This window comes from Manis javanica, chromosome 5 (genome assembly GCF_040802235.1).
Source record: "Manis javanica isolate MJ-LG chromosome 5, MJ_LKY, whole genome shotgun sequence".
Lineage (NCBI taxonomy): Eukaryota > Metazoa > Chordata > Mammalia > Pholidota > Manidae > Manis > Manis javanica.
Window position 1 is genome coordinate 170,038,280 of NC_133160.1, and position 27,675 is coordinate 170,065,954.

General features: G+C 59.2%; 1 protein-coding gene and 1 long non-coding RNA gene across 5 annotated transcripts; both read right to left on the bottom strand.

Moving 5' to 3' along the window:
* Positions 1-423: 423 nt before the first annotated feature.
* SPON2 (spondin 2) lies at positions 424-4,270 on the bottom strand. Of its 2 annotated transcripts, none has more exons than XM_036991665.2 (6): positions 3,998-4,270; positions 3,445-3,670; positions 3,085-3,308; positions 2,827-3,018; positions 2,394-2,568; positions 424-1,124 (listed from the first exon to the last, which is right to left on the bottom strand). In XM_036991665.2, exons 2-6 carry the CDS (start codon positions 3,665-3,667, stop codon positions 940-942), a joined length of 999 nt encoding a protein of 332 aa, XP_036847560.1. In that variant the 5' UTR covers positions 3,668-3,670; positions 3,998-4,270; the 3' UTR covers positions 424-939. The 2 variants fall into 2 exon arrangements, with proteins under 2 accessions (XP_036847560.1, XP_036847554.1); XM_036991659.2 differs by having other exon boundaries at positions 3,885-4,270.
* Positions 4,271-9,463: 5,193 nt separating this feature from the next.
* LOC140849676 (uncharacterized) lies at positions 9,464-13,259 on the bottom strand. Of its 3 annotated transcripts, none has more exons than XR_012131858.1 (3): positions 12,845-13,259; positions 11,749-12,462; positions 9,464-10,813 (listed from the first exon to the last, which is right to left on the bottom strand). It is a non-coding gene; the product is annotated as an uncharacterized lncRNA (long non-coding RNA). The 3 variants fall into 3 exon arrangements; XR_012131860.1 differs by having other exon boundaries at positions 9,465-10,813; positions 11,749-12,150; positions 12,845-13,248; XR_012131859.1 differs by having other exon boundaries at positions 9,469-10,813; positions 11,749-11,899; positions 12,845-13,209.
* Positions 13,260-27,675: the final 14,416 nt, after the last annotated feature.

Genomic DNA, 27,675 nt, shown 5'->3' on the forward strand with positions numbered 1-27,675 from the left:
GGGACGGGTACTGGGGGCCAGGGGCCGAGCCAGGGGGCAGGCCCATGGCTTGGGGTCTGACTTACAGGTCCAAGCAGGGGGAAGGTTGGTCTGGAAGTGTCCCAGGAGCAGGAAGCAGGCCCTCCCGCCCCCTGCCACCTGAGAACCAGCGGAAGGACTGGTGCTGGCGGGAGGGATGGGGCCAGAGCAGATGAGCAGTGGGCTCCCAGGCTCATCAGCGAGGCGGAGCCTGGGTGGACTGGCACCAGGGGTGGCCACCGCCCAGGGCACCCTATGGGGGCTGCTCCTCTGGGCTGTGGTGCTCTGGGCCTTCACGCTGCATCTGGCCGCCTTCAGCCCTAATGCCCGCAGTGTGCCACTCCCTGAAGGCTGGGGCTTGGCCCATACCGCCGCCCCTCCAGGAAATGAGACGGTGCCATGGTGTCAGGAACAACTAGTCTTTATTCAAGTGCAGAGACACCAGTAAAAGGGCAAGGCCACAGTGAGGCATTGGCGCCTGCCCCGCTTAGCTCCCACAGGTCTCCTGCCCGGTGGCAGCCTCTCTGAGGAGCAGGGCTGGCGGTGGGCTGTGCGCCAGCAGCTGTGTGGACGACCAGGTCCAAGGCGCTTCACAGCCACGTGGGGTGTGGGATCCTGTGCCTGGGTGTGTGGTTCTGCAGCGTCCGAGGGGCACTGGGTACAGGCCCCCTGCAGGGAAGACAGCCTCCCGCGTGGCAGTGACCAGCCAGGGCATGGCAGCAGAGGCCCCTGAGCTGAGTCAGGGGTGCACACTCCAGACAGGTGTCTGGGAGGAAAGTCCGCACAGGAGGCGCCTCCCATGTGTCCTGACCGCCAGCGCGTCTGCCGGGGCCTGTCCGCGGCCGAGCACAGGCAGGTGAGGCGATCCCCGCTTGGCTGTGGCCCTGACCCCAGCAACCGGAAAGGCCTGGCGGCGAGGGCTCAGACACAGCTGTCAGGGACACACTCCGCCTCCTCCTGGAGCTCAGGGCAGGGCACCCCGTGGTTGGCCGGCTGCACGCGGATGTAGCGAGTCCTGTTCTTGGCTCCCAGCTTGCCGCAGGGACCCCCACACAGCCCCCAGGATGACCACAGGGACACCTCGCAGTCCAGAGGCGTTTCTGGAACTGGACCAGGCACAGGAGAGATGTAAGCACTCGTGTGGGGAGGTGCTGCTGGCGGGAGGTCCCCCACCAGCGGGACCATGTCTCGTCGGGAGTGGAGAAGGAGCCCTGGGTTATGGGTCCTGTTTATAGCAGCGAGGTGACACAGTCTCCCCGACCACCATGCAGAGCAGAGTTAACACGTGGCTGGGAGCATGTGGCTCCCCACACAAGACCCTCCCACCAGCCTGAGGCCCTGGGCTTGGGGTTGGTGCCCAAGGGGCAGTGAAGGCCCGCAGTGAACATGCTCTGAGATGGGGCCCAGGCTGACAGGGTTGCCACTGCCTGCTCCCTGTTCATTACTGACAGCAGGCCACACGCTGCCCAGCACCCATGTGCAGAGACCCTCTCCCGCAGGTGGGGCCACCTTTGCTACCTCCTCACCAACCCTGCCAGGACGCACTTAATGATGTGTTCTTCCCTGCCAGCTGGGACATGGGCCAGACGAGGGATGAGGCCCCCTTAGGTACAGGCATAAAAGGCTTTTAGTTGCAAATGTTGTGCAAGAACTAAGTCTTTAGTTTGGAGTTTGAATCAACCAAGTTCCAGATCTCAGAACTCGCCGGCGCCACACCCAGCGTGTTGGGCCCTTTTGAGGTCACACATCAGGGTCTCTCCACCCAGGAAGCATGGTGTCCTGAGCGTCACCAGCAGGGGTCTCCCTGGTTCAGGTCCTTCACACCCCGTGGTCCCTGGCAGCCCTGGTGGCCTGGCCCAGCTTGCTGTGGGCACCACACCCATGGTGGTTTGGAGGTGGGCCCCACCCCCCAGCTCTGCGACCCCAGCTTGCTCTGGGATGCTCTGGAGGTGCCACGTGGGGCAGACAGGCCTGGCAGGATGGCGCAGCCCATCGCCCTTCATGGGTTTGCGAGTGGGCAATGGGCGTGGCCTCTGGGAAAGTGGCAGATGCCCAGTGCTGTGACTGCCCCGTCACAGGCATTGCCTTTTGGGCATTTTCTGGCCTCTGTCATTTTCTGCATCTGCAGGTGGGTGCCCACTTTTGAGCATCATTCTAAGGCCGAGGGATAAGGTTGGGCACAGGCACTCTGTGTGGGCGACTGCCTGCCATGGCAGAGGTCTGAATGGGTCCTCCTGCGACACATGCTGAGCGGTACCTCTGCCTGTGTGGTGGTGGTGGGTATGGGGGCTCCCAGGAGCAGGGCCCCAGGCACCCAGGCTGTGTGTCAAGGGCAGGGAACGGGAGGCCCTCGGTGATGTGGGAGCCGGGCTCACCTGAGAGGCTGTCCGTGGCCTCGTTGTCCCAGCCTGCCAGGCCCGGGGCAGGCGGGACAAAGCCCCTGGGGCTGTGCGGGAGCCGCACCAGGGTCACTCTGGCGATAGGAGGCAGGGACTTCAACCGTGGGTAGTAGAAGGAGTTGGCCGGGTGGCTGGGAGAGGAGGACGTTATCTGCGGGGCACAGAGGGGTCGGCACAGGGCAGAACCGGAAGGCCGCTCCCGGGCCCAGTCGGCGTGGATCGCTGACCCCAGCTGCGCGCCCGGGGCTCAGGCCTGGGAAGCAGCCGCAAAGGGCCCGCCTCAGCCAGGCGCACCCACTGCCCTCTCCCTCCGGAGGGTCTCTCCCGTCCGGCAGAACCGGCACGGGCGCTCCGACTGGAAGGTGTGGCCCCAGGCCCCCGGGAGCCCGCGCGTCCGCGGGGCCCTCACCTCGGTCACCGTGCCCTGCGGGATGGTCGCGAAGTTGGGGGAGGAGAAGGTGAAGCCGCTGTCTGTGCCGGCGTCGTGGGGGTGAAGATCCAGGGCCACCTGCTCCCGCCAGCGGTCGCCGTCACACAGGTCCAGGCTGTCGACGCCCACGAACCAGTCGGGGCTGGGAACGATGCGGACCACGAAGGACACCTGGGGCGCGGCGCGTCAGCGCGGCGCCCGCCCGCCCGCCCCCTCCCGGGCCGCCCGGCCGCTCACCAGCGAGTGCCGGGCGTGCGCCTCGAGCTCCGCGGCCGTCTGCCCCGTGCCGCTGGGCACGGCGGGCGCGGAGAACACGGCGTGCACGCTCTGCAGCCGCTCCCCCGCCAGCTCCATCTCCCTCATCAGGGCCCAGGCCTCGCCGCGCTCCGCGAAGTCCCGCAGCCCGTTGCTGGCGCGCCGGTTCTTCCTCCACAGGCTGTAGTCGGGGCTGTGCGCGGCCCCTGTGGGCGCGGCCGCCGCGTGAGCCGCCGCGCGCCGGGCAAGAGCCCTGCACGCGCCGCGCCCCCAGCCCAGGCCTGAGTGGGGAGCGTCCCCCAGCGAGAGGCCGGTGCGCGCGGGGGTGCGGGCCGCGCTTACCCAGCAGGGAGGACCACTGCGCGGGCGGCCGGAACAGGGGGTACTGCTTCGGGAAGGCCGGCTGGCTCCACTTGCCCGTGAAGGTGACGCGGTACCGAGCCAGCGGCCCGGCGGTGCAGATGGACTCCTCGCCTCCCGGCTGAGCCGCCGCGGCGCCCAGTGCGGCCAGGAGGAGAGCCCAGGGGGCGCCGCCCCGAGCAGCGGCCAGGCCCGCGGCTCCCATCACCTGCGAGGGGACGGAGAGGGCCCCGGGCTGGCACCGCTGTGGCCGACGCCCGGCGGGGACCCCGAGGGCGGCCCCGGGCGCTGGCCCTCGGGGCTGTCGGGTCGCAGCTGCGGGAACGCCGGGCGCCCAGCACCTTCGGCCACCGACACGGCGGCTCCGCCCGGGGCAGCGACGCCGTGCGGCGTCCCCGGGACTGTGCGCGGGAGCTCCGAACCTGGTGGGCGCTGGCCCGGGGCTGGACGCCGGACGGGCCTCCCTCTCGCGGCGCTGCGGCTCTTCGCCAGGGGGCCCGGGCCGGTCTGGGGGAGAGGCGCACGCGGTACTCACCCGGCGGGAGCGGCCGCAGGGCGTGCGGCCGGGCTGCGGGCAGATGGCCCGAGCAAAAGCCCAGCGCTCTGATTTAGGCCAAGGTCGGGCCGGCGGGCCAATGAGGCCCCGGCTCTCCCACCGCGGCCGCCGGAGAGCGGTGGACGGGCGCGGCAGGGAGGGAAGGGACCGAGCGCCCGAGCGGCCCGCCCTCTGGCGCCGAGCAGAAGCTCCCCGGCACTGAGGTCACGCTCCGCTCCGGCCGCACCCTTCTCTGTCTCTCTCGCCCGCCTCCCCTCCCCCTTTCCCTTCTCCCCTCTCCCGTCAGGCTCCTCCTAGTCTCCCCGGAGGTGGTGCTGCCGCGAGGCTGCCAGCAGAACTGGGCAGGGGCACCCTCTGGGCAGGTGGGGCCTGAGGGCACCTTGGGTCGGACACAGGCCCAAGTGCGGGAGATGGCTGGGGAAACGGGCGCCCTGACCCTGGGGCTCTGGGTGTCGGCAAACACAGCCACCTCCTTCCCGGCAACAGGGCAGCCGAGCGGCCCGCCCTGCTGGCCGCCGTCTGATGCTGGCCCCCGGGGGAGTCAGAGCCCCGCAGGTGGAACGCTCAGGGTCGCCGCCCTGCCCCAGGCCATGCCCTCCCCGAGGCCAAAGGCTTCCCTGGGGCCCCGGCCCACTTTACATTGTGGAGGGACCTCCGAGGACCCCTGGCCAGCCCGAAGGGCAAGGCTAGCAGATCCTGAAGGTCACCGCTGCACGGCCCAGGGGGCAACTCAGCCTGGATTTTGGAACCATGTGAATGTTTCACATATTCAAAAAAGAAGAGAAAATAAATAGAATCAAGAATAGAATGCAAACAAAAACAAATGATGTTGCTTGGTTAGTGGTGAGCACCCATTTGGGCACAGGTCCTCAGCGTAAAGACGTTCTGACTGTGGTCCTCAAGCACTTGGTCTCAGGCCCCCTGCACTCCTGACGGTCACTGGGAACCCCAAGGGATATTTGCCACATTGGAAATCATAACAACGTTCCCTTAAAAGTAACAAAAATAAACCTATTACATGTTAACAAAAATAGCATAATGTTTTATGAAAAACAATTAGATTTTACAAAAAGAAAACTTTCATGAGAAAAGTGGCCTGGTTCACGTTTGTGCAGAACTTTCTCTGGCCCTCAGGGCCCCACGGGGCGTCCCTGGCCGGGCGGGCTGCTGTCAGGGAAGGAAGCACTGCCTTTGGCTTGCAGCTAGGGTGGGCGGCAGGCAGCCTCTGCAGGGGCACACGCGCTCCCGAGAGGGGCCGACGGGCGTCTCAGTTTTGTTCCTGAAGTGGCTGATGGGGTCTGAGGAGAGAAAGCAGGAACCAGGCCTGGGATCCCTGGACTCAGGACCAGTCCAGGTCTCGCCTGCTCCCCAGTGGCCAGAGGTGTCCTCAGGGCTCACCCTAACTTGCAGGAGGCCCCTCTCCCAGGATCCTGCACCCACGTGGAAAGGCCTTGCGATGAGGGGGTGCCTGGGGGCCGAGAGGCCAGAGGGATGGAGGCCTGGAGCCCTCCCTCGCTACCTGCCTGGGGCTCCCTGGGGAGGAGCTTCCTCTGAAGGCACAGTGCCCCACAACAGCACCTGAGAGTTCCTCTCTCAGCACTGTTCCTGGGACACAGTGGCACGGGGACGGGAGGGAGGGAGGGAGGCCTGGGATGGGTGTGGGCGGGGCCTCAGCTCGAGCCTGGCCAGCAGGGAGTCAGCTGACCTCTGAGTAAACCACTCTGTCCCTCAAACTCCTCTTCTGCAAACCAGGACACTGTATCTTGCCTCCCACAGAGGACCAAGTGGGGTAGCACTTGAGAAACACTTTGTAAGGTGACCCCACAAACAGAGGGGTTCCTCTGTATGTCTCCACCCTCAACTCTAAGTTCATCCACTCATTAGCACATGTCAGATGCTTCCTGGGGCTCAGGGTTGGGATCACAGAAGTGACCCCAACAGACAAAAGCCCTGCTCCCTAAGGCTGGGTGGAGTGGCAAGGGCAGGGACATCTGTAGGCAGCTTCAGCTGATGAGTGGGTGCTCGGTTAGTCGGCTGAGCCAGTAACAAGGCCCCTTCCTGGGGAGTCACTTCTGGTCCGTCACCCTTGAGGGGCTTTCAGGGGAACAAGGCTCAGGCTGTGGCTGCAGGCCAGGCCTCTGCACCCACTACACTCCTGTCTGCCCCCCCACTCTGCATCTGCACCCCCATGCTCCCTGTCTGCAGCCCACCCCTACTTGCCCCAGTTGCAGAGAAGTCCTGTCTGAATGCAGTTCACCAGGTCTGTCTGCCCCCTCCCCCAACTCTCAAAGGCTACAGGGGCACCCCTTGTGCCCTGACCCCCAACCTCATGGACTGCTGCAGCTCGGATGAGCAAAGTGCACAATGGACAATCGATGGGCACAACTTTCCAGGCTGTTTGCAGATTCACAGGGGTCTTCATTCCAGATGTGTCGCTAACGGTGGACCCTGGGCAGTAGTGAAATCTCTTTCCAGCTGGGTGCTCTGTGTCGCCTTACCTGTTCCCCACACTGTGGCCCTGCCTCCGGGGCAGAGCCCAGGATGCCCCCTGAGGGGTGCTGGGCTTCCAGCTGGACAGGGAAGGCTTCACAGCATTCCACTTAGAGTCTGGGGGAGGGGCCTGAGGCTGGCACAACAAGGGCTCTTTCAGGCCCCTCCCGGGCGTGGCACAGGCCCACACTGGCCCAGGCTGGGAGCCCCAGGGGGGCATGCTGTCTCCTCCAGAGCACCCAGACCCAGGCGCCATTGTGTGGTTCCCTAGGGGGGCCTGCCCACCACACAGGCACATCTGTCTGCTCGCTGGTCCTCTCACCAGACGTTGACCCAGGGCCTCGTTCCCGCCAGACACCACAGACTGCACACACACATTTTCCAACGGCAGCCTCTGTCCCTGAGGGCTGAATCTTGCTAGCAATGGGCAAACAGTCCACGGGCATGCCCCTTGCCTGCTCTCCTGCCCACTGTCCCAGGACACGGCCAGCTTGTTCCGCCCCAGGGCCTTTGCATTGGCAGCTACACCACCTAATGAACCCTTCCCACACACTTCTCCCTGCCCTACAGGTAAAAACGCCTCCTAACCACGGGCCAGGGGAGCCCTGGTCACACTTAGCCGTGCCCTGTCACGCCATGGCTTTATTTTCAGATGGGGCTCCTGCAGGGAGAGTCTGACCAGTGTTTGCAGACAGGGTCTACCACAGAGTGTAAAGCAGCTCAGAGTTGTCAGGAGGCTAGAGAAAGTCTCTGGGCTATTCCCAGAAATGATTTCCAAAGCTGCACACAGGGCTGGGCTGAGGAGCCGCTGGCCCCACGAGCTCAGAACCCTGTAGCTGCCCCGTGCCTGCCGCTCCTTCCCCCACTTAACTTCCTTCTGGATCCAGGTTTCTCTGAGTACTGCTTGGTGGAGACTGGTTCAGGCAGGGAATCCTGCGTCCTGGGTTTGGCCCCGCCCCACACCCCCAGCACCACCCCCTCTCCTCTCTGCGCCTGGAGCTAATGCCCTGGGGGGGGTCTTGTCGGCAGCCTCGCCCTCTGTCTGTGTGACCCCACTGTGCCTAGGAGGCCAGCCGGCTGCTGAGCCGCAGATCTGGGAGGAGATGTACCCTCTGGCTGTGAGCACAGGCTTCGCCGCCTCTGCTCGTGAACAGAGGGCTGACTGTCCGGTAGGACTTGCCATGTTGTCTTCATCCGGATTAAGATGCCAGGCAGCAAAATGGCAAAGGATGGACCTCTGAAAATGCTTTCCTTCATAAAATACTGAGAGAACAGGCATAAATGGTCAGAACTAACTTTTTAAGTCCTCTGGGAATGAGCCAAAGGCTTACAGCAGTCTTTGGAGAGTATTTTTTTTTCTGTTGTAGTTAAGAAAATGGGCTGAATCTTGGTTAAGTACAGCAAGATATGAAGTGTTTTCTTTGTTGATTTTTACCATCTTATCCACTCTAGGTGCACAGTTGAGTGGTGGTAAATACACTCACACCATGCAACCGTCACCACCATACATGCAAATAATTTGTTTCATCTTGTGAATCTGCACCTGTTAAACACTCACTCCCACCTCCACCCCCAGCTCCCGGCAAACACCACCTACTTTTTGTCTATGAATTCGACTCACCTAGGGACCTCATATAAGTGGAGTCACACAGTGTTTATCTTTTTGTGACTGGCTTACTTCACTGAGCATAATGTTCTCAAGGTTCATCCATATGGTAGCATATTGAAGAATTTATGTCCTTTTTAAGGCTGAATAATATTGCATTATGTATGTATCTATATCTATATCACATGTTGCTTATCAATTTATCCATCAGTGGACACTTGGGTCACTTCCACATTTTAGCTCTTGTGAATAATGCTGCTGTGAACATAAGTGTACAGATGTCTCTTTCAGACCCTGGTTCCAATTCTTCTGGGTGTGCACCCCGCAGCGGAATAGTTGGATCATGGGGTGATTCTTTTAACTTGTTGAGGAACACTGCTTTCCACAGTGGCTGCAGCATTTTACACTCCCACCAACAGTGCACAAGGGTTCCAGTTTCTCCACATCCTCACCAAGCTATGAGGTGTTTGACTTGCCAGAGACCCATCCTCACTCTCTAGCTTTGTAGTAGCCTTGAAAATTAACAGCCCACATTCATAGTGAAATCCAATAGCCTGTCAGTTGCTGGATAGAACAAAACAGGGTTGGTCCTCTTTCAAAGCAGCATTTCCAGAAAATTGTCATTATTTGGCTGACTTAGTGGTTTCCTGGAGGACCCCATTTTCAAGGTTGTCTGTATTTGAATTGATTCAGAGCTTATCCAGTATGAAAGTTTTATCCCCAGGGGTGATTGTTGAAAACAATTATAGGCAATTAGTGAATTTTGCAGTTGCCTGAGGTGCTGGATAATAGGCAAACAAGAGACTAACCAAAAAACTTAGGAAAATCTGAGATGAGATGTCTGCAGGGAGCTCTGAAAAACTCTAATACTCTTGGGAATCTAGAAGGCCACCCAAATTCCTAGGGCTAGGCACATGTTTAGGAAAGACCTGAAAAGGCCCTACACTTGTACCTTTGACTAGCACAGAGGCTCTGTACGAGCAGGAAGTGTGGGGTAAGGCAGCACGGTCAACTGCCTGGCTGGGTATTGAAAACGTGCCCCAAAACCCACAGAGAGTCCCACAGCAAAGCCTGGGAGATGGACTGGCCCAGGCATTTAGGGAAATCTCTGTCCAGTCATCAGCCACTAAGCTAACGAACTGGAGACTAAGTTGCCACACATGCAAAGGATGTAGATTTTACAGAATTACTTCAGGAAAGTCACTAAACAAACTGTAACAGCCAGCCACAGCAGCAAATTCTCAGGGGCTAGAATTTGATTTCCAGATTTGCCATATTACATTATTATTATTACTATTTCTTATTATCAAATGTACATCACAGTGGTTCAACAGTCCCTCTCCTTCGCCCCCTACCACCTCCCTTCTCCCTTGGTAACCACTAGTCCCTGCTCCATGTCTATGAGTCTAATGCTATTTGGGCCCTTCAGTTGTGCTTTGTTCTTATACTCCAAAAATGAGTGAAATAATTTGGTACTTGTCTTTCTCCACCTGGCTTATTTCACTGAGCATAATACCCTCCAGCTCCATCTATGTTGTTGCAAATGGTAGGATTTGTTTTCTTCTCATGGCTGAATAATATTCCATTGTATATATGTACCACATCTCCTTTATCCATTCATCTACTGATGGACACTTAGGTTGCTTTCATATCTTGGCTATTGTAAATAGTGCTGCAATAAACATAGGGGTGCATGTGTCTTTTTGAATCAGGAATCTTTTTTTCTTCAGGTAAATTCTTAGAAGTGGAATCACTGGGTCAAATGGTATTTCTATTTTTTGTTTTTTGAGGAGCCTCCTTACTGCATTCCATAGTGGTGGCACCAATTTGCAGTCCCACCAACAGTGTAGAAGCATTCCTATTTCTCTGCATCCTCACCAGCATTTGTTGTTTCTTGTGTTTTGCATAGTGGTCACCTATTGTATTATTTAAAATGTTCAGTTTTCAACAAAAATTATGAAATATGCAAAGACACACAAAGTATGGCCCATTCACGGGGAGAAAAAGCAATCAATAGAAACTGTAATTGAGGAAACTTAGATGTTGGATTTACCAGAAAACAAAAACTTTAAATTAACTGTCTTAAATATGTTCAAAGGACTAAAGGATGCCATGTTTCAAGAATCAAGGTATGAGGATGACGTTTCACCAAATAGAGAATATCAGTAAAGAATAGAAATTATAGAAGAGAACCAAATATAAATTTTGGTGTTGAAAAGTACAATCACTGAATTGAAAGATTTGCCAGAGGCGCTCAGCAGCAGACTCGAGGAAGTAGAATTAAAGGACGTAGCAAAAAGGGGAAAAGGTCGGTTGAGATTACTCAGTCTGAGAAACAGAAAAAAGAATGAAAAGAATGAAACTGGTGGGACCATCAAACATACCAACATGTGCATAACTGAAATCACAGGAGAAGAGGGGGATAAAGGGCAGAAAAATTTTTTGAAGAAATAATGGCTGAAACTTCCCCAAACTGATGAAAAACATATACAAGAAGCTCAGCTAATTCCAAGTAGGGAAAATGCAGAGACCCACACCAAGACATATCCTAATCAATCCTCGAAAGACAAGACAGAGAGAGTCTTGGAAGCAGCAGAGAGAAGCCATCGTCGCCTACACGTGATCCTCGGTTGGGTTGACAGCTGACTTCCTACCAGACGCCATGGGGATCAGAAGCAGTGGATGACATACTCCAAGTGCTGAAAGAAAACAATCAACCAAGAATTTGTATCTGGAAAGCCTATCCTTCCAAAGTGAAAGAAATCAAGACATTCCCAGGTAAACAAAACCATGATCCATCACTAGGAAACCTGCCCGAGACCTGCTAAAAATGGGGTGAGGGGCTGCTTCTCTGGCACGAGCTGGAAGCGATAAAGCCGAAAGGTTGGGTGAGGGCCCAGCAGGGGTCCCACGGATGTGCGGCCTTGGGCAGGGGGCACAGGAGGTGCGGTGATGTGCAGAAGGCAGCAAAGTGTCAGGGCCTGGTGGACGCTGCCCACACTGCAGGCCCTGCCTCCACAGTGACCGGACGGCAAGGCCTGCCTCTTCACCGGGAGCACCAGGGGCTGAAGGGCCAGCAGGCTACACGCAGTAAAGAAGCCTGTCGCCATGGGATTAGGAGATGCAAGGATGCTTCTCGTCAGCTCTGAGGAACACAGAGAATGCAGTCTGCTTGAGGAAGAGTTCAGCAGACAGACACAGGGCCGCGCTCCCGTCCTCTAGGGGGCCTTGCGAAGATACCAGCCCCACCTCTCCTGGCCGGCAGGATTCTGGTGTGCAGTGCTGGCCCTACCATCTGTGACACCATGGGACCCAGAGGCCATGACATGAGCAGGTCCCTTCTCCGTGCCACCTCCACAGGAGCGTCTGGCTGCCTCTGCCATGCCTCAGCAGCTGGCAGTGGCAAGGAGGGGGAAGGCTCCCATGCCAGGGTCCCAGGTGAGGAAGGAAGGGGGCAGCGGAGCCCCTGGCCGTGCAGCAGCTGTGGGGTGTGGGCAGAAGGAACCCTCTGCAGGTCGTCGGCACCTGCTCTTCACCCCCTCACCACCCAGCCTGTCCTGATGGGTGTTGTGTCAGAGCTTCCATTTGTCTGGTGCTAATCTAAGAGAGTCTCAGATCATTGGCTTTTACTTACCACAACTGCCCTGTAAACAGGTTTTGCTCCATTTTGTGGTGAGGAGGCCGAGGTGGAGACGACACTCAGGGCGCTGGTGGGCCCACGGGCTGGCCTCCCCTCGGGGCGGTGCTCAGCGGCAGCCCATGGCGGACGCTCCCCACTGGCAGGCCTGGGCGCAGATGGTAGGCAGAGAACTCATTCGTCCTGCAAAGGGGCTCAGCACCTACCATGTGCCAAGCACTGTTCTCGGTGTCCAGGCACACCAGAGAAAGAGCAGAGATGCCGGCCTGGCGGGAGCCCCCGGGTCTCTGAGGGTGGGAGGCAGCTGGCGGCAGAGCAGAGGCCAGAGGAGGGCAAAGCGCCCGAGTCCTCATGGACACAGAGAAGGAAAATGTTCCTTGAATGAAGGAAGTTTTGAATCTGCAGGTCAAAAGGGCACACTGAGTCCAGGAATGGCATAAATGGTGGCAAAGCCAGACTGTCTGGGGGAAACACGAAGTTTGCAGCTACAGAGAACTCAGCGCACCGGGGGGCAGGAATCCAGGGAAAGGCTGCGCTGCTCTGGCACCTCCCCCAGGTGTTCCAACAGACACGCGGCCCTGTGAGCTGGTTTTGGGGTAGGACACCTTCCTGGGCCCCCGCGAGCGCCTCAGACCCCGGGGCTGCAGAGCCCGCTCCACACCAGGGGGCCCACACACAGCACCAGGACCTTCTGGGGTCTGCTCCGGTTATCTGCGGGCACAAGACCAACCGCCCTGAGCCCAGTGCCTTAAAACCATGACATCTGTGTTGCCCGCAAAGCTGGTGGGTAGCTGGTCCTGGCCACTCCTGGTGCCCCTGGGTGGTCGGGAGGCCAGCTGAGGCCCGCATCATGTGGAGGGCCCTTCGCTCACCATCAGGGGTTCAGCTAGCTGGGCCGGGAGCCCTGCTGTGGCCTCTGTATGGCCCCGGCTTCCACCCAGTGTCTGGGGAACACGAGCCAGGAGGGGGCTGAGTGGCGGTTCCTAACCCACCCTCGTGAGTTGCAAGGGCCAGCCCTGGTCCATGGTGGGGACACGGTTCTGGGAGGTGTGGGCTGGGGGACTTACGGACATTTGGGGAACATACAGGCTACCTGTGGGTCTTTGTAGCAGCTGGGAAGGGTCCAGTGTGGAGGGTCCTTGCTCTCCCAGCGCAAGGCAAGGCCTCTCCCCAGGAGCACTGCCACCTCCGGCGCCCACTGGGACCCTCTCCGGGGAACGGCTCTGAGATCCAGTGTGTGCTGTGTGTGGAGAGGATGCAGAGACCGAGCAGCCTCCCCGCACCCATTCCGGGCTTGGAGAAGGGCTGACGGAGGGTGTGGGGCTGCAGTCGGCCAGAGTCTAGATGAGCAGCTGGGCCAGGCCCTCCCGCGGCTCCCTGCATCTGACCTGCGTGGGCCGCGACCTGTCAAGTCCTCAGCAGCTCCCTCTGCGGAGTGTGTGGGGGGGCACTGGGCTGGGCAGATGATCCTCTGCTCCCCACGTGCTTTAGCACCGAGATCATCCTTCTCCTCGTGACCTCACCGGCAGCCAAGCGGCTGTGCTGCGAGAACTGCGTCCAAGCTCTGAGTCAGCCGGCCCTGCCTTGGCCGGCCCTGCTCGCCAGCCAGGCAGGCTGTGGATCCCAGGAAGGGGTTTGGAATTTGGTGATTTAGGCTTTAATTGCATGCTTCCTTCTTTCCAGTGGTGTTCCTTGTTCCCCCCATGCTGGTGAAGTCTTTGTGGCAGCTGCCCCTGGATGTTGGGGGGCCCGGGGTGAAGGGCTGCTTCCTTGGGAAGTGTCTCTCTGAGGACACCAGGGTAGTTAGAAGGAGAAGCTTTGAAAGAGCCAGCAAAGAGGCTCAGAAAGGGGGTGCTTGGAAAAGGGGGTCTCATCAAAGGGGGTCTCAGCACAGCAGCAGGCTCCATGATGGCCCATGTCCCACAGCAGAGGACGATCGGGCTGGCCCTGTTCCCTGACCCTTTGGTCCCAGGGTCAGGGGTAAGCATTCCCCAGCTCCCAGCTGCCATTGCTTCCCCCACAGGCCCTCATGGCTGAGGCCCTGATTCTGCAGGGCAGGTGTGCCACGACCCTGCCAGGGGGCGTGGGGGCAGGGGACAGCTGGGCTCCGCCAAGATGGGGGACACACCACACTGCCTGGGCTTTGAGCCCTTGGGGAGGTCTGTGGGAGGACACACACTCCTGCCCCCCCCAAGTCCTGCCCCACTTCAGCACCCCCACCCCTCCCAGGACACACGGAGCAGCTCCCTCTGGGGCCTTGGGGTTGTGCACAGGCCTGCCCTGCCCACTCAGCAAGGAGGCCCGACCTTGCCTCCAAAGGGGTCCCCGTGGGCAGGCCACCTTCAGAGGGGTGGGGTTCATCGAGGAGCCAGCCTGTGGGGAGGGGCCGTCCACCCAGCAGGGGGAGCAGGGGGAGCAGGGGGCAGCAGCTGCTTGGGGCTCAGCCTTGGCCCACACTGACCCCCAAGCCTGGAGGCCCGAGTTGCGGGTCAGGCTCCTGGACACCCTGGGCAGCACACACCTTGCCTCCCAGCCCTCCTGGCAGGGCTCTGCCCATCCCCAGTCTCCTGAGCCAACACCACCTAGAACCGGGGAAGTTCTTCCTCCCCCTTCAGGACCTAGTTCCCAGGTTGGAAGTTCTGAGCAGGCGCTGGCGGCCCCACAGCCTTGCCGCAGGAGGCCCCAGATCGAGCCTGGCCTACTTTCTGTCTGGGCACAGTGGGAATGTGGGTCAGCGCTTGCTCACCTGGCCAGGGGCCAGGGCCAGTGGAAGGAAAAACACCAAGCCTGAGGCTGCCTGGAAGGCCCCGGCCCACCCCACGTCCCCTCACCCACTGCCAGCCGGTCAGCAGGCAAGGAGGGGCCCTGGCACTCAGCAGCCTGTTGCCCAGTTCACCCTCACTCACCCCTTCCTCCAGGCCGGCAGGCACTCAGTTGGCCTGGCCTGGCACTGAGGAGACCACTGCGCCCTCCTGGCCCCCTTCTCTCCTAGAGGCAGTTGGACCACTCCTGCTGCCCCAGCGGGCGCCCCTACTGACTGCACACAGCAGGCTGGCCCCTCCCTGCTCCAGGGGGTCAGCACTGTCTCCTGGAGGCTGCCTGAGGGTGCCCCAACCCTCTGCTGGCTCCAGGGGTTCTGCTTTTAAGGGGCCAGTGCCGAGTTCAGGAGGGCCCACTTCTGTGGCTCCTTCCTGGAGGTGGCCTGGGGAGCGTGGCTGTAGCACGGGGCAGTGCATGGACACAGAGGCCCAGACCCCACAGCTGCTTTGTGCCTGTCCAGTTCCCTTCTGCGAATCCCCAGGGACATCTTAACAGCACTGGGAGTGAGCCTTGTTGTTGACAATTCAAAGGAAGGGCCAGGCCCCTTCCCCACACACCGCAGGGGTGGGGGATGAGCAGGGAGCCGCAGCACCACCTCCCAGACCAGCAAAACCATGGGTTGAGCCACCCACATGGGGCCTGGCAGAGGGGGACAGGCCGCCCTCTGGTGAACCAGGGCTGGGGAGGTCCTTTAGGCAGAACCGGGGGCTGGCCTGGGGCAGGCGAGGGCACAGGGCTTCTACAGACAGGCCACAGTGCCTCACACCACACTAACTCTGTGACCAAGACACTCAAAAGCTTTGCTTCTGAGATAACTTTAGATTTACAGAGAAGTTGCAAAATAGTCACGGCTCCTGTACCTTCCATTAGAACTGGAAATTAGAACTGGAACAATAAAATGCATTTTTAAAAATTTAATCTAATTTAAAAAAAATGAAGTATCATTGACATACAATCTTATGAAGATTTCACATGAGCAACATTGTGGTTATTATATTCACCCATATTATCAAGACCGCCCACAAACACACCCCATTTCAGTCACTGTCCATCACTGTGGTAAGATACCACAGAGTCACTACTTGTCTCCTCTGTGCTTCCATCCAGCATCCTTTAACATTAACTCTTCAGCCCCAAACAGCCATCACAGCGGGACTCACCGCTGGTGCGTGCTGCTATCAAGCTCAGACGTTGGCCAAGCACCAGCGGTCTCCCTCCGCTGCAGGACCCCTCCAGGGCTCTCGCTGGGTGGCGACCACCACTCCTTAGACCTGCTGGCCAGCACGGTGTGAAGGGTGCAGGCAGGTGGTGTACGGGCTCCACATCTGGGTCCTTGAGCCTGGGGTGAGGCTTGGGCAGCATCCCCAGGGAGGCCTCTCCAGAGCGATGTGGGCCCTGCACCACATCTCACCTCTGCCTTACACTGTGAGCACAGCCATGGGCAGACATACCTGAGCGTGCAGGGGCCTGCCTGTGGTGCTGACAGCACTGTGGCCTCTGCCCACTCCCTCACCTCATCCTTACAAACCCACGGAACCCTGAAAAATTCTTGTGGGCAAGTGGCATGGCCAGGGCTAGGAAGGTTACATGCTTGCAGGAAGAAAGATCATGTTACTTCAAGAGAGGAAACATTCGTGCATCCAGGAGCTCTCGGCAGTGCCAGAAGCAGGGACTGAGATGTCCTCCATGGGTCTCGGAGGAAGGACTTCACCTCACACCCGCCTAGCCCAGAACTAATCCCTGTGAGAACAGAAGAATTAGTGGGACTGCCTCCCCTGTACACTGTGTATGACCACTCAAAAGGCCAGCAGACGACCGTGGGTCAGTGGAGGTCCAGGCTGGTGTCAGGACGAGGCAGCATTAGTAAGTGAGCAGATGGTGGGAGCAACAGGGAGGTAGGCCCCCAACCCCTACGTGCCAAACAACTCAGGGGCGAAACTCATAAAGCCACTGGAAGGCAACACGGGGACTGACTGGTACAGGCATGGGCTCTGCCAGATGGCTCCATGCCCAGGTCTCTTGGCAACAGACATGGAGAGGTGTGGTGTAGAGGGTGGTCTTCACGCTCCTCTGGAAACGTGGCACTTTCCAATAGGCGAGGCTGAGACATCCTTGTCTGCAAAGGAAACTTCCTACAAAATTTTCAATGAAGAACAAGAAATGTCACAGCCATTCCCTCAGTCTTACCCACTTGGAGACAAAGAAACACCTTCCTAGGTAACCAACCCTTAGATGAAATGGGAAATTGGATCTGAGCGTGTGGGCTCTCTGGAGAGCAATGAAGGTGCACCACGCCTCAGCAGAGCCCAGCAGCTCGACCCGCATGGCACTCAGATGCTCAGAGGAAAGAGTGCAGCAAGGGGTCTGTGACCATGCAGGAAATTAGAACTGGAACAATAAAATGCATTTTTAAAAATTTAATCTAATTAAAAAAAAATAAAGTATCATTGACATACAATCTTATGAAGATTTCACATGAGCAACATTGTGGTTATTATATTCATCCATATTATCAAGACTGCCCACAAACACACCCCATTTCAGTCACTGTCCATCACTGTGGTAAGATACCACAGAGTCACTACTTGTCTCCTCTGTGCTGTACTGCCTTCCCTGTGCCCCCCTACATTGTGCGCACCAATCATAATGCCCCTCAATCCCCTTCTCCCTCCCTCCCCACCCGCCCTCGCCCACCCTCCCCTTTGGTAATCGCTAGTCCCTTCTTGGAGTCTGTGAGTCTATTGCTGTTTTGTTCCTTCAGTTTTGCTTCATTGTTATACTCCACAAATGAGGAAAATCCTTTGGTTTTTGTCCTTCTCCGCCTGGCTTATTTCACTGACCATAATACACTCCAGCTCCATCCATGTCGTTGCAAATGGTAGGATTTGTTTTCTTTTCACAGCTGAATAATATTCCATTGTGTAAATGTACCACATCTTCTACAATAAAATGCATTTTTAAAAGTAGAAAGAGGGAATTACAAAGCTAAACCAGAAATTAAGTAGAAAACAAGTAAAAAGGAGAAATGATTAAAAAGTTTTTCTAAGAGAAGATAAAACAGAAGACCCTGGCCCTGCCCAGAGGTCTGGTTAAGGACTGATGGGCTCTGTCAGGGTCTGTGTGCACTGAAATCTAGAATCGCACACCCAGTTAGGGGCGAGGAAGGAGACCGGGAGGAAGGTGGGAGGAGGAGAGAGCGGCCCCCAGCCCGGGGCCTGGGGCAGGCGGGGAGTCGTCCGGGGACACTCACCGCCCAAAATCCAAAACTGGGGGGAGCACGGAGAGACGAGTCTAAGACACCAGCAGGGTGGTTAACCAGAAAGAATAAAGGGAAGCACCAGGAACAATGTGCGGGGCTGAGGACGATCCATCCCTGAGCCAGAAGGAAGGTCACTGCTGGGTCCACTTTCTCAGGACAGAAACTGGCAACGCACCCCACGAGCCCAGGACCAGCAAATGCAAAAGCCTGATGCTGATGAAAACAGGAAGCTGGGCAGGCATCACTCACGAGTGAAGATGAGCAGAACCCCGGATCAGGAGAAGCAGCCGGCACTCCGCAGCACGTCTGCAGAGTTGTGTGTTACAGCTTCCGTCCAGGCCGGGCCTCCGGGGCGACCTGACAGTCGACTCAAATAATTCCTAGAGAAATGCATAGAATCAAATCAATAAACACTGAAAAGAAACATGACATAACTGAGCAATCACTACTGATAACACTAAATAAAATAGAAAACAAAGACCTTGCATGCAGCAGTGGCCCCAGTCATTCTGCGTCGAAAACACACACACAAAACTGCTCCAGACACTGGAAAGTGGCAGGATACATGCCGCCGCCCGCCTTTGAACGTTTTTGGGGAGGTTCTGACAAACGCAGTAGGAAAAGACAAGCAAGTAAGTGACATGAACGTCAGAAAAACAGACACAATTATTTGGGTCGACGACATGACTACAAACCTATAGACTACCTGATGCCCCACTTAAAACCGAGCCTGTAAGAAAACGTGGTCGGAGGCGGGTGCACAGAGATGGGGCAGCTCCCACCGTGCTGTAAGGAGCACCAAGCAGAGGCCGAGCGGCGCCAGCACAGGCCCCGCGGCCCGGGTGCCGGAAAGGGCCCGCAGCCCCCCTGCACTCCAGCTCCAGGCGGCCGCCTCTGGCAAGCGGAGGCCTGTGGCCCAGCTGCAGGCCCCAGACATGGGGTCCCAGAGCAGAGGGCGTGCATGGCAGGGACCGGGTGACACAGGCAGCCTCGCCGCCTGCAGTGCAGGGAAGGCTTGAGCGTGGGCCCTGAGCTGAGCCCTCCATGTGCCCGCTGCGGGGCCGCTGGCTGCCCCCTCTGGCTCGGGGCCAGGTGAGTGGTGCGTGGTTTGCCGGCATTGGCACATGCCTGGGGCCTGGAGCCCCGCCGTGCCCCGACAAGAGAGCCCCCCCCTCCAGCACCCGGGAAGGAGGCCAGTCGGGATCCTGGACCATGTGAGAAGCTCCGGAGAACACAGCGGGGGATCAAAGTCAGTGGGGAAATGGGGGCCCAGTGCGCCCTGCAGTGAGGAGCAGGAAGGGGCAGAGGCAGGGCCAGCCCAGCTGGGGGACCCTGAGCAGGTGAACGGCCGCAGTCCCCAGAGGAGCAGATGGGCCTCGGAGCAAGCAGCCCAGGCCACCGCGCCGGCCGGTGAGGAGCAGGTCTGGGTGGTGGGCTGGCTGAGCAGGCAGACCCCACCTGCTTGCGGCAGCCATCAGACCAGTTTGTGTGCCCATGAGCCAACTGCCCATGGAATGCGGCTTCTGCCGGCTGCTCCCAGCAGACAGCTGTTCCCCATCAGGTGCCTGTACAGACACCACCCCAGGGCACCTCCAAGCGAGGCCCCCCTTGGCAGCTGGACCCCAGTCCACGTCTGCCTGGTCCTGCTTCTCTCACCTCTCTGTGAGAACTGCAGTTTGTGCTCGTGGAGCTCCAGGCACTACAGCTGGCATGGGGTGGGGGCACTCAGTGGGCATTAGGATTTAGGGTCACAAGTGGGAGGCCAAGTCTCCCTTGGGCCGGCCAGGCCAGAGTACCACTCCCCCAGCCCCAAGGACCCCTGGGTGCCTGGCTAGCTTCTCCCCGCCAGCCTGTCCCAATGTGTTTACCAGCAACTCCTGTGGGGAGGTAGCCTCAGAGGGTGGGGTGCCCACAGGACACCAGAGTCATGTGGTGTTGATCAGGATTCTGGCCTGTCCTCCGCTGCCTGGCTGCCCCACCCACCCAGGGCTGCCTACTGCCCAGGCCCCTGTATCCCCACCCATCTGCTGGGACAGCTCCTGCCTCTGAGCTGGGTAGGCTCTGATGGGGTGTAGAGGCTCAGGGCTCAGTGGGCCAGCAGGGATTGGGGTCCCCAAGGCCACAGTCCCTGAGGGTGGGCAGTGGGAAGCGACCTGTTCTCTTACCCCCAACCTTGAGCTCTCCTGTGGACACCCAGTGGATGTGGAGGCCGGCAGTGGCTGGTGTCTCCCTCCAAACCCCCCACTGCCAGCCAGGGAGGTGCTGGGAGAAGGAGTTGGGAGCAGGGCCGGAGCTGAGCAGCCGGGCCTGGGGAAGGGCCAGGCCCAGCGTGTGGCTCTCATTCTGGCGTGGTGGCTCCTCCTGCTGGATTCCTCCTCCCCCATCCCCGGGGGGCCACCAGGGCGAAACTGCCCTGCCTGGATGCCCCCACATGCCCTTGTCTCACCACAAGAGCCAGTGGCAGCGGCCCCGCTCTGGCAAGTGTCGTGGTGTGGGGGCCGGGGGCTGGTCCAGGCAGTCTCTGGAGCTGGAAAGGGTCGCACATGGGGGCCAGCACTGCCGCCTGCTCATCCTGGGGGCTCCGGGCGGCCTGGCTCCTGGGCTGACAGCCAGGCCCTACGAGCTGCCACAGCCCCACCAGGGCAGGGAGGCCAACCCACCACCAACTGGGGACACCGCCCGCTTCCATTTGCCATCAGCAGTGACCAGTGGCGACCACAGACACTGTGCCCTGTGCCCCGACCATGGGGCCCACATCCTGGCGGGAACCAACCACGTGGGGTGGGGGCTGCAGGGGCCCTGCCCACCCAGGCTCTATGCCCCCTCCCACCCCATGGAGGGTGGTGGGCCCAGCCAGGATGCAGGGACCTGCAGCACACCAGCAGGGGGAGGTGGTTTCTCCCTCCACAGCCTTGCTTCAGCCCCCCAAGCCTCTGTCCAGGGGCTCAGCCTGTCCCCCACCCAGCACCCTTGCCTGCCCCTTGCCCACCCAGCCTGGGCCTCCTCCCTGTGCCTGGAAGCTCCAGGTCTGGCTCCCACCAGCCTGTGGCACCCAGGGGACAGAGCAGCTCACACAGGATGCCGGGAGGCCATCCCTGGTCCAGAGGCAGCACAGAGAGGAGCAGCCACGTCCTGGAGCAGGGCAGCAGGGGACACACAGCCAGGGAGAGGCCAGCCCCTGCCACACAGGGCTTCCAGGAGCGGCTGGGGCTGCTGTGGGGCACCCTGGGACACCAGGAGGCACAAAGCAGGTAGAGGGGCCTGGCTGGAGCCCAGAGTTGGCTGGGCTGTTGTGCCTTGGAGATGAGAACTTAGCCAGGAGCAAGCAGCACATTTGACCCTCAAGGACGGAAAGGAGCAGGGCCTGCTCCACCCAGCTTTGCTGTACACCTGGCCTGACCCATCCCCACCTCCAGGGTAGAATGCAGGAGCATCACACACTAGGCTGGACCAGTCTCAGACCCTGTTGTGGATTTGGGATTGTTTTCCTCTATGGCTTCTGGGCCAATTTAGGAGTATCGGTCATTAGCTGCCTTGGACTGAAGTCCCGGGGTCCCTTACAGAGCAAGGAGGGAGTGTACCCTCCCACCTCAGGGACTCTTGGGGGTGCTCTCCCCTCCTGTTCCCGTGGGCCTTGTGGCCCCTCCATCTGGGCCCTGCCCTTGCCTCCACATCTGGCAGACTCCAGGGCACTCCTGGGCCCTGGATCTGTGTGCGACAGGCTCCAGGAGGCAGTATGCTTGGGGATGAGGGGGCTGAAGCAGGGGAAGGGTCCTGCATGAAGGGGATGTTGTGCTTGGGTAATCAGATTCCTGTGTTCCCAGGACTGGGCATCAGGTGACAGAGAAAGACAATGTGTCTATAAACAAATAAGCAATCAAGGAAACTGGTCACAACTCATACATAAATGTCTAATTTCCTTAATACATAAAGAGCTCTTACAAATCAATAAGAAAAAGACCAGCCATAATTTCCCAAATAGAAAATAAAGAGTTTGAGCAGATGACCCCTTGGACATGGAGACATGGGCAGTGCATGTCTCACTCACATGGGGAGAGGGGCGAACAGCATGGGGGGTGGGAGGGGTGCTGTTCCTTGCCTGCTCTGTGGGCTCCAATCAGCTGCCTGTGTGGTTGGGGGTTGTGGACTCAGGACCAGCTACCCAAACTGCACATGTGCATATCTGGGGTTGGCCATTCCACTCCCGGGATCCACCCTAGGATGGGTCTGGTCCCCTGGGAAGAGGACCCAAGGACAATCCCCAGGTGACAGCAAAGGCTGGGAGGGCCTGAGGAGGGCCCAGGAAATGTAGAGGTTCAGCTCTGCAGGGGAGCCACTCACCACCGTGCCAATTATCACCAAGATCTCTGCTTAGTTGGAAAAGATACCAGAGTCCAGGCCCTGGAGGGCTGTTTATAAACACATGGAGAGGGTGCAGGAAACCCCTGGCTGGATGTGGTGGCCAGCCCACATAGCTGTTTTCTTTGTGCCTTCTGAATATTGTTCCAGGAGTGGTGTGATGCCTGTCAGGGACATGCCCCTCTGGCTGCTGCTGGAGGGTGGACTCTAGGGGCAGCAAGTGGCCACAGCCATCCAGGCGAGGGTTCAGGAGCCCGGCCAGAGTGGCAGCCACTGGCTGGTCACTGGGGCTGCTGGGCAGGGTGGCTGGGGCTTGGTGCCCGTGACCCAGGCTGGCCTGATAGCCATGTGTCCAGGGGGAGGCCTGTGGGGTATCCTGGGTTGTGGTGCTGGCCGTGGGGGCCCCAGGGCCTCCTCCAGGTGCCAGGCACCAGCTCAGCAGGCCAGATGGTTTTCTTTACTTGGGGAGTGCTGGATGCTGGGGTCAGAAAGCCCGGAAGAGCCTGCAGCTGGCCCTCGTCTCAGCTCTCCCTTATGTCGTGTTTTGTTGGAAAATCCATTCTGCAGATCCAGCTGGGCCCTGGTTGACGCAGATCTGATGCCCCCTTCCTGCCTCTTCTGCTCCTCTTGGGCCTGAAGGGGGGGAGGCAGGACTGGAGCGGTCAGCCTGGCTGGGGCTTGTGCTGCAGGGAGAGAGCCCACCTCCCTGCTCTGTCCCCTGCTCAGCCCCCCACCCGACCCCTGCCTGGAGGATAACCGTCTCCAGCTCCTTGCCCAGGGTCCAACGACATCCGTGCCCCAGCTCTGGGCACCCACTCACTGTCCCTACCACGGCCCTGAAGCCCCAGAACAGCACCCAGGCATGCCCGTCCATCCCCCAGATCACGGGCAGAGGGCCAGGGCAGTTCCTGACGGGCTCATCAGAGGACCAGAGTCGGGGCAGCCTTGATGGCGGTGAGGTAGCTGGGCACCGGCCTGGGGTGGGGGCCTGGGGCCGGGCCTGCAGTCTGACCTTCTCCCACCCGGCTCAGCTCTGTTCCTGGGCCCAGGGAGCAGCCTCTTGGCGCCTGAGCCAAGGGTTCATTTTTTTCTCCCAGAGCAAGGACCACAAGTGGGGCGCACCCACGTGCGCGCCTCAGCCCTGCCCGTGGGGCTGGCACAGGAATCGATCCGTTTACTGCTTCACGGCCGTGATCACGCTCTAAAGGGTCCGTCCTCCACCGATCAGCGTCTCTGGCTCACGCCTCGGGCTTACACACGTGTGCACAAGCACACACAGGCGCGCGTGCTCCCTTTGGGCCCCACCTGCTTCCTGAAGGGTTATTCTGCGTCCGCAGACTGGTTTATTCCACATAAGTTTGTGGATAAGATTGTTGACTTTGCTAACATGAAGGGCTGGGACCTGGACGGGGATGGCCACGAGCTTCCGTGTTGACCTGGAGGGTGCGTTTTACGCATCAGACCTGTATAATTTCCTGTATGACGGACCCCACGAACACAGACCCGCGCTGCTCGCTGCCTGGGCCTGCCACGGGGGCTGTGCGGGGCCGCTCACGGAGCATGCGCGGTGGGTGCGCGGTCTGTTCAACAGGAAGCAGGGGAGCGGGTGCACCCGAGCTCAGAAAACGGGGGGGGGGGGGGGGGGAGAGGGCGGAGAGCACCGAATGGGGCCACCAGCCCCGCACAACACCCGTCAGACTGTTGTCTGGTGACCATTGGCTGTGTCTCTTCCAGCCAGTGGGTCACAGATGTTTGGGAGCTGTGGGCAAAGCCCTCGGTGGGAACCAGCTCTGACCTGGAGGCTGTGGGTCAAGGCCCCTGTGCCCACAGCCTCAGCAGTCACCTCTCACCCTGTGCTCTCAACTGTGGCTGTAGCCTTATTTTACAGTTGCTGAAACATGGTGGGGAGGGGAGGGAATTGCCCTCTCAGACTGCAGTGGAGGGTGAAGACACGCCCTCTGCCTCATGCCCTGATTCTGGGCCCTGCCAAGGGGCTGCTCTGCGCACGCCAGACCAGGTCAGGGCAGAGCTGCCTCCCCGCCGCCTTCTCTGCAGCCCCCGTCTACTTCTGGCTGTGCCCGAGACCCGAGGAGCCACACTGACCGCCCCTCCCCGCACACCCACACCCCATTGTCTGCAAAAGGGTGGCTCTCTTCTTCAGATGCACCCACAATCCACCCCTTCCCGTAAGTCCAGCCACCTTAGCTCTCACGGGGCCCCTCAGTGGCCAAGGGTGCAGGCAGGCAGCTGCTCTGGCTGTGGAGACAAGGGGCTCCTGCCCCCAGGGGCTGAATAGGCACTGGGCAGGCCTGTGGAGGGGGTCCACAGGACTTGGAGGGGGGCACAGGGGGCATGGGGTCTGACTTGGGCTCTGAGCCCATGGGGGCTGCTCCAGAAGGCAGTGGTGTGTCTCAGGGGCTGGAGTCTTCCAGGGGGGCACTGGGGTTTGCTGGCTCCCAAGGACCTGCCCTCCAGACAGATGGGCTGCGTGGCATTTGGTAGGGAAGCAGGCTCCACCTGCTGGGTGGGGCTAGGTCTTGGGCACATTGAGGCAGGGGCCCTTATGGAGTCGGCCTCCCAGCCAGCATCAGGTCAGGGGAGGCAGGACTGGAGGCAAGGGGATGGGGGAGGTTCCGCTCTAAAGACGTGAGGGTGATGGGAGGCTCCAGGGTGAACCCTAGGGAGGGGTCTCCAGGCCCAGAACCCTCACTGGACAGCAGGTGCAGTCGGGCAGGTAGCCATCCCACCATCCCCCTCATGAGATGGCCCGGGGCACTGCTGGCTTGGCGTCCTGCCCATGGGTTGGCTGGGGCCCAGGAGTCTGTCCATGTGCCCACAGAGTAGCCAGTCCATTGCCCCAGGCGGCTGCCCTCAGGCCCTCTATGGAGACAGGAGAGTCTCAGGAGAAGCCTGCCAGTAGGTGGGGAGGGAGCCCGCGGGGGGGAGCCCTGGGGCACCCAGGCCTCTGTTTGTGCTTCGGGGTGGAAGTGCAGCGGATGCTGGGCCTTGACCCCCAGGCTCACCACCAGTGTGCATGAGAGGACATTTCAGAGCCCATTCCCAGGAAGCTACGCAGGAGGTGCCTCAGCAAAATGAAGGTGTAAATCTAAAAAGAGGGAGACCTGGGGCCAGGAGATAGGGCAGCCAGCTCAGGTCGGTCCCTGCAAGGAGCTGTACCTCTGGCCTGAGCACGCACTGGCTCACTCGGTCAGCAAACGCCAGCAGAGAGCATTCAGCAGGGGTGGTGGGGGGTGCCGCCTTCCTGAAACTCACATTCTGAAAAGGGGCTTAGACCACAGGAGGTCTCCGAGTCAAAATGTAAAGTGTGGTCTCAGCTCTGACGTGCAAAGAGCTTAGAAGTCATTCCTATCCTTACACCAAGAAAACAGCCAAAACACTGAAAAATCAACTTTCCTTGGATCCTCACAGAACCAGGTCTCAGGGTGAACCACCACACTGACCACTCAGCCTGGCTGGGCAGCCCCCTGGAACAGAAGCCACTGGAGCAAGGCCGGACGTGCAGACAGCAGGCGCCCAAGGGACCGGCGCTGCAGGGAAGCACACGCCGCCGCCTGCCGCCAGTGGCTGACCCCATCCTGAGCAGGACCGCGAGCATCCCCCTCACGTGTCCGCCCTGCAGCAGCCTGCCCCTGCGTGCGGAGATCCACTGTGGGGTGGAAATGCACCAAAAATGGACAATTCTGGCCACTTTTCCTTTTAAGGGTTTGTAATCAGAATTACCGCAATCTTAGAAAATGGAAGTTTGTGTGAACCTAGAGTATTTATTTCTTGAATATCTGTTGACTAACCATTGAAGCCGCTGAGATTGGTAAATTCTTCAAGGGCAGACCAGGGTCAATTCTTCAAGGTCACGGAGCTCTTCAGACCTTTCACACCTGTCACTTTGGGCACATGGCTTCTTCAGTCACTCTGGACGTCCAGCATAAAGGTGGTCACTATAGCCTGCCATCTTAATGCCCTCAGGGGCTGGACTGGCAGCCTCCCTCCCTCACTCCTGGCATTTCTTTGATTTATCCCAACAGTTTTGTCTGATTTACTTATTTTTGCAAAGAAACAACTGTGAATTTGCCGATTCTGTCTGCTCTGTCTTCTGTTTAATGCCAGTCATGTTATTACTTCCGTCCACCTATGACTTTGTCATTCTTTTTCCACTTGCTTAAGATACACATCAATTTATCTCACTTTAGTCCTATCTTTTCTGCTATTCATACTTCAGTGTCCCAGTTTTCTTCTAAGTTAATTACTTTAGCTATTTCCCGGTTTTTACATGTTGTATTTTCACTGTCATTCAGGATATAGGGGGAAACAGTTGAAGACAGAACAGCTGAGAACTTTCCAGGATTGAGGAAAAATGTGAATTCACCAACTATGAAGCATAGAGTTCTGGAAATGACAGATACAGACACGACGTGGACACATGCCAGTGACTGAGGATCTGGAAGCAGCCACAGGGCAGAGAGCCCCCGGGACAGGGCCAGGAAGATGATAGAATGGAGAGGTACTTGGAGAGCTACTTGGAGAGGTAACCACTCACCTGGAGTTGCGTGCCCTGCAAAATGCAGCTCAGGTGTGTGGGCAAACCCAGGCACTTTCCCCAGAAGTTCCCCATGAGCCGGTGTTAGCAGACTGCTTGCTCCTAGCGGAACTGTGTTGGAGCCCGTGAAGGGTGGGCTTCAGGAGGTGCAGATAGGGGAGCAGAGCCAGGGAACCTGGGACATGCCCCCAGGCACCCAGTCGTGGACTGGGAGACCCGGGCTGGGGACAGTGTGAGCCTTCAGGGCAGAAGCCCTGGCTCTGCCCTCATTCAGGCCCCTGTCCAGCAGGACAGGTGGGTGAGCAAGCACGGCCATGAGTCAGGAACACACACCGGAGGGCAGAGGCCAGGAGCAGCTCACTACGTCTGGCCTGGCGGCCCTGTGCAGGGCAGGGGTGCAGGGCTGAGGGCTCCGTGTGGAATCTTGGCAGCATCCTGGGGGCCACAAGGGCCGGGGGTAGGGGCTCTAAATAGGGGAGCAAGGTGATCCTATGTGGTTGGGGCTGCTGGCAGGGCTCCCACGGAAGCCAGCAGCTGTGGTCTGACTAGGACAAGTCAGTTTGGCCCCAAGCTGTGACAGGTGGCAAGGGATGTGTGCTGGGTTGCATATGTAAGTCAAGGACCCATCTCGCACCTGCTTCCAGTTCCTGTGCGCAGAAGCTTTGGTGCCGGCTCCGCCCTGGGTCACAGGCTGCCTGAGGGAGCAGCACCAGGAAGGGGGGCCAGTGCTCCGACCCGTGCCGGTGCTCACGCGTCCCTCCTTCAGCAGCCTGAGCCAGGACCCTCGGCCCCACTTAGACGTAGGGTCCCAGGGACTACTGCCCCCCGGCTCTCCGCAGGGCTCGCTCCAGCCCCCCAGGCCACCGAGCCAGGACTGAGATCCGCCAGTTTCCCCGTGAGAGGAAACCAAATTAGACGCTGGGCATGCAGG